The sequence below is a fragment of the Primulina eburnea genome, chromosome 9 (assembly GCF_022965805.1).
Source record: "Primulina eburnea isolate SZY01 chromosome 9, ASM2296580v1, whole genome shotgun sequence".
Taxonomy (NCBI): Eukaryota; Viridiplantae; Streptophyta; class Magnoliopsida; order Lamiales; family Gesneriaceae; genus Primulina; species Primulina eburnea.
In genome coordinates, this window is record NC_133109.1 from 30,014,177 (window position 1) to 30,026,312 (window position 12,136).

The window sequence follows — 12,136 nt, forward strand, 5'->3', positions numbered from 1 at the left end:
ATTTGACATTACAAAGCAAAGGAATCAATTTCCTTGTAATTCAATATACTATTTGGAACAACCGATGATAGGAACTTACCAAGGACTGATTAATATCGGAGAATTGGAGGTTCATATTCAAGGAATTTCAGGAAAAGAATCAGATCGACTGATTCTTGGACTAGAGTTTCTCGAGGAACATAAACCTTGGAAACGTCTAGAGTATGGAATGGAGTTTATGGCAGATGATAGAATGTGGAAAATCCAATGACCACAAGTCCATTCTCCATATACATTCCAGTAGGAATGTTGTATGAACAATATAAGGCAGAATACTTTGCTGCATATATTGATTCAGGTGCTGGAATATGTACAGCAAAACGAGGAGTTTTTCCAAATAATTTGGAAGAAGAGTTACCCAAGATTGCTGGAAGAGATTTTTCCAGAAGAATCTTAATCTTATGTAAAGGAATTAAGATGACTGAAATCATGATTGGCGGTGCTGGACAAATACCTTGGTACAAAGTAAAGACACCACCAATTTATTTTCATGATACAGGAGCTGACATATTGTTAGGAAATAATTTCCTACAAATGTTCAAGTCCTATACACAAGAAAATGAAACTAGAAGATTAGTGTTCACAACACCATGTGCTCACAAAATCATAGTCCAGAGACTTAGGGAGGCATTTTACAGAAAATTGCCAATCCCGTTTCGCAGCAAGCGTGGTGATTCAGGAAAACTTCTGAACCCAAAAATGAAGGATTCAAGACGGTTTGGAGAAACAATGCTCCAGTTAAGAGCAGATAAAGAACTCCAACCAGAAGATATAGAATGCCTTAAGATAACTCTACATACAAATGAAGTAGAGTTTGAATCTAAGGTATCACTGGAAGATGTCAAGAAAAGGATCAAAGAAAATTACAATGAAGATCCCTTGGCATGGTGGGACAGAAATCAACTCAGAGCTTGCCTTAAGATTAAGGAGGGCAAAGAGTATGAATTTGTCCGTTGTAAACCCATCCCAATGAACATCATTGATCAGAGGGATATGCAGATTATAATCAAGGAACATTTGGACCTTGGATTAATCAAAGCAGGTATGTCACCATATAGCAGTCCAGGTTTTCTGGTAAGAAATCATGGTGAGATTAAACGAGGAAAACCCAGATTGGTTATTAATTATCAAGAAATTAATAAGATTCTGGAGTTTGATGGGTATTTTATACCTAGTAGAGAACACTTGATTAGTTGCATTCGCAATGCCAAGATATTCTCTAAATTTGATTGCAAGTCTGGATTCTATCAAATACGGATGCAGGAAGAAAGCAAGAAATTCACAGCTTTCTCCACACCTCAAGGACATTATATTTGGGAAGTATTACCAATGGGATTGGCTAACTCACCCCAAATATTTCAAAGAAAGATGGATAATCTTTTCAAAGATTATTTCAAGTTTATGTTTGTTTACATCGACGATGTTTTAATAGCATCCAAAGATATGAATGAACATGTTAAACATTTGGAGATTTTCTCTAAAGTTTGCAAGAAAGAAGGACTGGTTTTATCTGAAAAGAAAGCAGTCATTGCTACAAGAAAGATTGAATTCCTCGGAATAGAAATCGATGAGTCAGGAATAATTCTGCAAGAACACATAGTCAAAAAAGTGCAGAATTTTCCAGAAAGTCTCAAAGACAAGAAGCAACTTCAAAGTTTCTTAGGAGTTGTTAATTTTGCTGGGATGTTTATAAAAAACCTAGCAAAACACAGGAAAGTGTTCAGTCCATTGTTGAAAAAAGATGCTAGATTTATATGGACAGACGAACACACAAAAGGACTTATCCATTTAAAGAAGGTTTGCAAAAACCTTCCAAAGATGGCTATTCCTCAAGACGAGGATAATCTGGTATTGTATACCGATGCCAGTGATCATTGGTGGGCTGCAGTATTAACAAAGCTCACACCAGATGGAGAACAACCATGCAGATATTGTAGTGGGTTATTCTCAGATGCAGAAGCCATAAGATGGCATATCAACGAAAAAGAATTTTATGCAGTAAAGAGGGCTTTTGAAAAATGGCCGTTATTTTTACTTGCAAAGAAATTCACTTTGAAAGTTGATAACACTCAAGTTAAAGCCTTTTTAAGGAATAAAATTGAGTCTAAACCTGAGAAGGCTAGATTATTACGATGGCAAGCTTTGTGTCAAAATTATATTTTTGATATTATGATAATAAAATCTCATGAAAATATTCTTGCAGATTTTTTAACAAGAGATGGACAGCATTGACATTGATGCTATTATCAAGATGCAGAGGCATTTAAGGGAACACCTTGAAATGCTTCAAACCGAGTTCAACAAGTTAGCTGTTAACGCAGAAGTTGCGGGAAGGCTACAACAAGCTGATAAGAGAATTGTCTCTGATCGAATTACAGGATGTTTACAGGCATATACTCAGTTATGGTCTGTAATGCAAAGGCCTATCCTCCAGGGCATTGAGAGACCACTGGTTTCTCAAATGGAGAGTTTTCGAGTACAGGGCTCTATACCTGTAGCAGGGGATTCAAATACCCCTTGCACAAGTGTTAAGTCGGGATCATCACGAGATGAGTCGGCTGAAACAAAAATTGAGACTCCTGATCCTTATCTTGAGTCCTCAAGTCAACCCTTCACCTCGGGGATTGAAGAGGGAGAGATCAACCTTAGGCCTCGTATTGACAAAGGCAAAGCTAAGGTTGGTACTAATGAAGGTGTAATTTCTCCAATTCAGGATTATCAGCAGAAATGGGAGAAATTAAAAACACGTATTGGCATTAACCCAGCTACAAATAGGGTTGATGTTTCAGGAAAATATCCAAGGGTATGGATGAAACCTAATTCATATCCCAAGGAGGTTAAAGCTTGGTATGAATTTGGGGCTCTTGCCTCAGTTTATACTACGTCACCCAGCTTTCCGGAGATTTCATGTTTACCAAAATGGATCCAGGAAGCTGTTCACGAAACTTGGGCGAATAATGATTATTTGTCCAGAGGAGATATTCTGGAGTTGTATTTTTTCAGTGCAGCACCAGAACCAGCAGGGAAAGGCACACATGAAGCCTTTCATTTCATCAAGCTAAGGAGGCCAGATTTAAACGTCCAGAAATTCATCAAGGACCCTCCGACAGAAGAAACACCCCTGGTGTCTTCAATTAACGAAGATGATATTTCTACCAGAAGAGCTTGGGGTATTTGGGTCTGTCTCACTGAGATGGACAAAGTTAAGTTTCCGTTCAAATTCTACAATCATTCAGTGAACGGATCATTCCTGTTAAATACCATGACAGGAAAAACAACAAGTTTTGCAGAAGATCTATTTGAGAAGAAAAGAAATCTTTTGTGGAACAGCAAGCTACCGGCAAGCAAAGAGACTCGCCGAAAGTTCTGCAATATGGCACACATAGGAAGATGGTCGGAGAACATCTGTCCTGAATGCCAAATTCAGAAAGAACCAGAGTTCGGTAAAGGTTTCAAACCGAGATCTGATCGGAAACATTTTACCGAAGCAAGGACAAGTAGAGAAGGACCACATGCACATTTTCCTCGAGGATACAAAAAACCGAAGATTCCTCGACAAACTTAAAAGGGACATGTGACCCTCCATTACAAAAGCAGGACCACTATCATGTGAGTGATAGAATCAAGACAACCACTAATTAGTGGTAAAAGACAAATGGACCACCAATAACAAATGGTGGATGACTCAGCAAGCATTGGATACCAATCTAAAAGGAATCCAATGAATAAAAAATTAACTGGTCCCGAAAAAATTCATCCATAAATAAGGACAGAATGAAAACCAGTTAACATACGAAAATCAAAACTTAAAAATGTATCGAGTATATTTGAAAGTTTTGAAAAGAAGGTTAACATACAAGAGGAAAGAGGCAGAAGCTCTTAAATGGTTAGTAAATCATTTTAAAGAGTATAAAAAAGACGAAATTACTGCCGATATCCTGGAAACTCATCGTCAATGGTACCTGAAAGAGATAAAAGAGGATGAGAAGTTGATGTCCAGATTAATAATCTAGACAGGGACCCTTCAACCACTACATGGTCCCCAAGCAAGCTGTAAAGGCTAATGAAGATTTGAAATCCGAGTTTCAAATCCGAAAAAGCCTTCTATAAATAAGGCAGGAAGAAGGAAGTGAAGATCATCAAATATTTTCTCCATTTCTTTCATACAAGGTTGTAATATTTTCTTTCAAGTTTTATGTGTGTGAAGAGTTCAGCTACGATAAGTAGCTAAACAAGTTTCTCCTCCTCTACAGGAGGTTACTATGTAATATATAAATGTTTGTGTTTGAATAAAAGAGATCTTTTGCTCTAGCCCCTCTCATGTATTATTTTCAAAATTTCATCTTATACTGTACACCTTAAGGTAGGAAACGAATTAAGGTTGTGCCAAGTGCTGCTGAAGGAATCTACGTCAGTAACCATAGGTTGCGATCGCGTGGTTAGACTGTGAGGAGCAGTCTGTAAAATACGGTGGATATAACCCGGTGGCACTCCGGTCAAAGAGGTATAAGATTTAATTTATTTTACGGAAGCATGATGGGCCGTTATTTTAAAAGAAAACTCAATTATTTAAAAAGGGATAGGAAGGGTATTTTAGGAATTTGGGTACCAAAACCAAAGTTTATAAAAAATGGGTACTGATACACAAGTTGCCCGTAATTGATCGCCCTCGTTTCCCTCTTCCCCATGAAACCAAAATATCTTCTTTTCTTTTTTCGTTTTTTAAAAAAGAGTAAATATTTGTCAGAGGTAGGCACGATACGGTATACCGTACCGTAAATATCGGTATAGATAAATCGATAACGAAAATTCGGTATTTTCTATATGAAAAAGTTCATTTCGATACCATATCGACACCGAAAATTTTGTCAGTATACCGAAAAAATGTCGATATACCGAAAACATTTTTGGTATACCGACATTTTTTCGGTATAACGAACTTAAATTTTAAAATAATAATAATAATAATAAAATATTTTCGGTATTTCGCTAAATACCGAAAAAAAAATTTCTGTACCGATATCGATACTAAAAATTTCGGTATGGTATGATACCGTATCGAAATTTTCGGTATACTAATTTTTTCGATAAGTTAGGTATTTTTTTGGGTACGGTATTTCGATATTTTTTCCCACCCCTATCCATGCTATCAGCTATATTAGAACGAAATCATCCACTCTATTTTTTGTTTTAAAAAAAATTTTGTAATCGTAATAACTTAAATTTTATACATTTTTATTGGAACGTTGATCACCGAAATCACTTATATGACAACGAAAAATGTTGATGTGATTTAAATATTATCGTATCCAATTTTATAGAAGGATTATGGTGAAAATGAATAAAATAAAAATGTAATGATAGAATTTCCACGCTAGCTGAAAACGCATGCAATAATTTGTCAGTTTAGTCGAGTTGTTAAAATTCATTGAAAGAATCCATCCATATTTCCCATACAAATTTTTGTTTGGAATTCAATCTCATCCATTAAAGTTTACAAAAATAATCATATCTTCAAATCCTAGCATCCCGAATCATCTTCTTCCTTGACATTTTCTTCCATATATTCTATAAGCATATATCTCTTTCGTCTGGATCATTATCTAATTACCAAATTATTCAGTACGCTCATGTATTTAACTATTAAATCGACTTTGATGGTAATGAAAAAAGCTTCCATAACAATAAATAATAACTATATGCATATATGATCCCAGAATATACGAATAAGGGAATAACAAAATTCATATCAAAATCTTTATCATACATCACGTTTACCATGGAGAAAAAAGAGGCGACTCACATGCATCCCCACATGTAGCTCTGTAGTGGTGAATGTTGATGGATATGTGGTTATGTTATGTCTATTATGTTATCTTTTAGGATGTTATGTGACAAGTGAGTTACATTTTGGTTCTTGTTGGTCAAAGTGTTGTATGAGATGATATATATGATCCACTTCTTGTTTTCTTATGATCAATACGCTGAGATGACATGATTCTATTGTTGATGTTATGTTTTAACCGGTTCATGATGAGTATGTATTATTCATAAACTTAAGGAATCCGGTCTCGGATCCTAGCAAACTCGACAAGACACGAATAATCATGAGATTCGACAATTTCATCCATGGCCAGTTACTTTAAACAAGGAGAGCCCTGTTAAACCTCATTTCTCTTGTGGTTTAAGTTTAGAGTAGAGGACATGTAAGCCAACGGTTAGCTAATAAATTTATCGACTCGGTTGTAATTAACAATCTTTATTTTAATATAAATTTACATTCATGATTTCATTTTACTTTATCTGTATACCAATGCAGTCAGCATAGATAAAGTCCTTGATTATGATTTAATACAAATGAATCGTAATTCAATCTTGAAACTCATTTCTAAATACTGTATATTCTAAATTCGTTCCTAGTCGATTCAAATGTCTAAAAATAAGGATAAAGGTGTCTTTGAACTTGAGACTAACATATGTGATATTGTATATTTTGTTTCATGGTAAAGACATATAGATGTCCAGTCATGCAGATGTGTAATCATATGATGATTGTACATAACAACTCTCCCTCAAACTTTCCAAGTGGTTATCATTCATCAAGAGGAAAAGTATGTGGTTGTGATTGTATATTATTAGTCTTTACGACCCCGGGACAACACTGAGGTTCTATATGCTAGGATTGCGTTTTGACTCGTTTACTGAATCAGCGAGGGTCACAAGGTGGCGAGATTGTGTGCAATTGCGAAGTGTGTAGGAGCCAGTGTATTGTAGTCGGAAATTCTCCGCTTACCTACAGGTGTAGATATCCTATGTGATCTAACAAAATAATAATTCATGAAATCTATGGCCAGAGTGTGAGATGTACATTAGGGAAAGACTTCTCTAATTGTACATACGATGACACTATGAATATTTCATGACTGTATCTAGGGATGTAAATGAACCGAACTGTTCGCGAGCTTTTCGGATCTCGGCTCGTTAAAAAGCTCGTTCGGGCTCGTTCGTTAAGTTGATCGAGCCAAGCCCGAGCCTTATTTTGGGCTCGACAATTTTGTTGAGCCGAGCTTGAGATTAATGATGTTCGGCTCGTTAGCTCGTGAACATGTTCGATAATAGGTTCGTGAGCTCAAAATTGAGCTCGGCTCGTTTAGCTGGCTCGTGAGCTCAAGCTCGAGCTCGGCTCGTTTAAGTGGTTCACGAGCTCGGGCTCGAGCTCGGCTCGTTTAGGTAGATCGTGAGCTCGAATTTGAGATAATTAATGAGTTATAATATTAAAATAATTATGTATGATAAATAATAATAAATTAAAAATTATATTAAAAATGTGAATGTAATGGCAATAATGACATATTCCCGTAACCTAATCCTCATCTATTCCAAATTCCAAACCATATTCGGCTATTCCTGTAACCTCACCTATTCCCTCCGAATCCGCGCCTCCCGACCTCCGCCTGTCGTCGCCGAGGGTGTCCGGTCGTAGCCCAGGTCCGGTCGACCATTATCGAAGCAGATATCGGTATATTTGAGCGTGTATAGGTAGCGAGACCCCTTTCCCGTCCACCTCTAAACCGCGTACGATTTCCGACGATTCTCCGTTCTTCCGCCGGCGCCGAGGGCTGAAAATCCTTGTACCGTCTGGGTCGACTTTGATTGAGGCGTGAATCGAGAGTTTGGAGATCGTATAGGTCGCGAACCCTAGCTCTGATTCTGGTTTGGTTTCATCTCCAAATACAGTGGGCAAAACAATTAGAGACAAAAGTTCAAAAGTTTCAGCCTCTCAGGTGTGTTTGAATATTGTTGCTACGACAATAAATTTAGTCTACTTAAGGAACTCATATTTGTTGGATTGTTAATGCAATGATATAAATATCTGTTAATGCAATGATATAAATTAATTCTAGCGTATGCACTCTCACTCCGTAGAAATGAATTCTAGCGTATGTAGAGACAAAAGTTCAAAAGTTTCAATCAGTTATTGTTGTTACGGCAATGAATCTAGCGTATGCACTTTTATTCCTAATTAATTCTACATATGATTATACGTATATAATCTTATTATTTAAAAATATTATGGTTTGAAAACAATTATACTTTAAAGTAAATATATATATAAAAAATTAAAATATTTTAATATAATAAAATGAATATCAGACATCAAAGGCAACCGACTAGATATCTAATGTCGCCGCATAGAAAAAACCTTAGCATTGTGAGGTCCAAAAATACAAGGTCACGTACGTGATACATTATATAGTATCATATTATAATATGATATGGTCCAAAATTATCAAGGCCCACGTAATTCATTATATTTATATATATATAATATTCATTTATTCAAAATTCTAAAGTGTATCTTACAGAAATTACAATGTTATAACACTAGTAGAAAATCGGATTTTACTTTGGCAGGCTTTACTTCGGCAATAATAAATTACGAAGTAATACATTACCAATAACTTCAGTAATAACACAAGTGAAGTAAAATAATATATTTTACTTCGGATGTTTAAAAACACGGGCTTCACTATATTTTTTTATTATATTTTACTTCGGCATATCAATGTTGACGAAGTAAAAAAAAAAAAAAAATAAGTTCATGCTGAAGTAATAAGATGAACCGCGCAGATTAACAAAGGAAACTAAACTATACTGAACATTTAGCGACGGTTTGTCGCTGACAAACCGTCGCTGATTTAATCAGCGACGGTTTTTCAAACAATCTGTTGCTAATAGCGACGGTTTTTTCGCGCATATGCGCGCACACTTCAGCGCATATGCGCGAGTGCCTCTGTTCTCGCATCGTAGATACTGGCCTTAACGAGCTTGTTTAACGAGGCGAACTCGAACCGGGCTCATTAAACAAGATAAACGAGCCATTAACGAGCCGAGCTCGAGCCAGAGCTTCATAACTTCCGAACGAGCCGAGCCCGAGCTTCAAACCAAAGGCTCGTAACGAGCTCGAGCCGAGCCCGAGCTCGAGCCGAGCAAATAGTTTAACGAGCCGAGCCCGAGCCTGATACTGTTCGGCTCGGCTCGGCTCATTTACATTCCTAACTGTATCACATAGCTATCGAATTTAATATGCAACCATCCATTAATCAATAGTCGATGAATCGATGGTTTCATATTCGATCGGGATATATGAAATGAAGAGACCGTACTATACGTTAATCATAATCGATTCGTTCTTGCAGGCGCTATCCGTGATACCTAGCAGAATCATGGGGCGATGCTATCGATGGGTTTAATTAGAAAATAATTTTTGACATTCTCATGATCAAATGTTGGTGTATAAAATAGGACATTTAGGGTAAGTCTGAATAAAGAAAAATGTCATGAATAACAAAGAGTTGTGACCCCACGACTAGCTGTATATCTGAACCATTGAGGGTCACATAAGCACTAGATCATTTGTTCTCGTTGAGAGAATAAATTCAATGAGTTGAATTTATAAAAATTGAAAATTTAAATGATTAAACTCAAAGGTTAAGTTTATTAAAGATTTAATTAAATGTAGTAGGAATTATGTTTAGTGGGCTTGTAGAAGTACAAGTCCAATATACTAAATAATTAAATTTTTAATGAACTTTAATATAATTAATTAAATTAATTGGAGTAGTTCAATTAATTTACAAAGGCCATTAAATTTAATTAAGAAATCTTAATCCACAATTATGGAAACTAGGTCAAGGCTCATATTTTAAGGTAAGGAAGTCACAACCTTAGCCTCCATTATTCCTCTTGCAATTTTCGAAAATTGCATTCCAAATTCTCTCATATTTTCGGTCATCCTCAAGATATTAGGGTTTGAACCGCATCTTGTTTTTGCTCTCTGACGAAAAACATCTTTTAATTTTTAAGTGTAATTTAGAAGAGGAACAATCGATCCAGTCGTGAACTTGACAGGAGGATTGAAGAAATGAGATTTTGAAGAACGTTCGTAGGGAAATACAATAAGTACTATATCTGCTAATACCGGAATAGTTGATGCTAAGTGATTTATTTACTAAAGTTATATTTACAAACAACCTATGAATGTTCGTTATTTTTAAATCATACCAATACCCAAGATAATATTTGAATGTCAAATTAAAAATTTAAAAAAATTTCGCTACGTTTTGAACAAGAAAAAATCGATTACCCAACGTTGAATTCGTCCATTAGGCCTCGAAGCAACACATCCAAATCCCCACCGATTTCACTTGCCTGCCGAACTTTTTCTTTCACTTCCTTAGCTCTGACACGAAATTTCGTGTCCACCATCATCTCACTGATCTTCTTTGCTATGTCATCTCCGGACACCAATACCTCCCCAAGCCAACCCCAATCCGCCCACAATCCAATGCCCGCCTTTTCGACCACCTCCGCGTTAAGCTTTTGATCCCCATTTTGCGGCCAAGCTAATATAGGCACACCCAATCTTGCAGCTTCTGTTACAGAATTCCACCCACAGTGGCTGATGAATCCTCCAATGGCCGGATGTGCTAGAATCTGATCTTGTTTCACCCATCCCTTAATCACCATTCCTCTTTTCTTAGTTCTTTCAAGAAAAGATTCACCCAATACTTGTTGTACTTCTTCCTTGTCATCTTTGTCCACTTTGTTCGTTTTTAGCACCCACAAGAATTTGTATCCGCTCTTTTCTAGTCCATTGCGTAGTTCTAGTATTTGATTTCTGGGCAGCGCTGTCCTGCTCCCAAAGCTAACGAAGAGTACTGATTCGGGAGCTTGTTCGTCGAGCCATGGAAGATTAGGTGTCTTTTCGACCTCGAAAGATTGGAAAGGGCCAAGTGCTAGAACTGGTGCTAAATCAGCTATGAGTCTTCCACTGTTTAAGGCCTCGATCGTTTCTGATTCCAGCTCAGCAAACGAGTTCACGAATATGCCTTTCACACTACGGAGACACGGAATATTTGAATCTATAAGGGCTGAGAGGAAGTGGTTTGAGTCATACAGTGGAGGCGGAATACTCGAGAGGGGTACTGGTCCTAAACCGGGGAGCTCAAGATGACCGTTTTCTTGAATTCCAACACTCTTGTGAAGCGCCAGATTGGGAAGGAGAACCACTAGAGAGAAAAATCTTGCAGAAGTAGTGACCAAAACATAAGTGGAGATGGATTTATTCGAAGCAAAGCGACAGATGCTGCTCACAACTGACAAATCGGATATTATGGCAGAGAGTGGTGGTGATAAAGCCGCGAGGAACGGATCCAGAAGATGAACTGAGTTGCTGATGGCTTCAACCTGCATAAAGAAAGGATCTTTGTTGGAGAAGTCGGATTTCTTGAAAGGAAGCGGCTGAAACTCGAGGCGTTTGATGTGTGGATGCAAGGCAAAGAAAGTTGAGATTCGTTCCGATTCAGAGGCGGAGACTGTGGGATGGAGGGTGATTACGGTGACCGTGCAGCCACGAGCCCCAATGGTGGCGGCTAGACGGAGGAATGGGATCAAAAGTCCCGTCCCAGAACCGGGAAACAGAGCTACATGTGGTGGCGTCATTTTTGTAACGATACTTTTTACGCGAAATGATCAGCTTATCGTATCAACACACCGATTATTTTGTTATTCAGACTCGAACAACCTATTTTTTTTTTTCCAGCATTTTGAAGTTTTATAATGATATTAAAACACACAAACTATGTGAAATGTTAGTTATTTTAAGCTTAAATAAGGTTGTTTTTTCAATCCCAAGACAGCGTGGCCTACTTGATGCTGGTGTCTTAAAAAAGTATAATAATAATATATAAATAAATAACTTTTTTTTTAAAAAAAACAATGCAAATATCTCGTCCCGTTCTGCATCACGGGCTGCCAATCTTTTTGGATAAAAAATTAGTAAATATATATTTATTTCGTGTGTATTGGAAGTTTATGTGCACATAAAAAAATTGCAGGAAGTTAATTATTGATACTACTTGATATTATCTTATTGTGTTTAATTGAAACTTTGGATAACAAGGTATTCACGAAAAAAATTATTTGATATAGATCGGTCGATGCAATTCATGAAAAAATATTATTTTTTATGTTAGAGATATTGTTTTTCATTTCAATTATGAATCAGGTTGGTCTGTATTATATAAATAAATCT

General features: G+C 36.7%; 1 protein-coding gene across 2 annotated transcripts; it reads right to left on the bottom strand.

The window, feature by feature from the left end:
* Nucleotides 1-5,623: 5,623 nt before the first annotated feature.
* LOC140841561 (UDP-glycosyltransferase 708G1-like) lies at nt 5,624-11,626 on the bottom strand. Of its 2 annotated transcripts, none has more exons than XM_073209080.1 (2): nt 10,187-11,625; nt 5,624-5,642 (listed from the first exon to the last, which is right to left on the bottom strand). In XM_073209080.1, exons 1-2 carry the CDS (start codon nt 11,542-11,544, stop codon nt 5,639-5,641), a joined length of 1,362 nt encoding a protein of 453 aa, XP_073065181.1. In that variant the 5' UTR covers nt 11,545-11,625; the 3' UTR covers nt 5,624-5,638. The 2 variants fall into 2 exon arrangements, with proteins under 2 accessions (XP_073065181.1, XP_073065180.1); XM_073209079.1 differs by lacking the exon at nt 5,624-5,642 and adding an exon at nt 9,731-9,875 and having other exon boundaries at nt 10,187-11,626.
* Nucleotides 11,627-12,136: the final 510 nt, after the last annotated feature.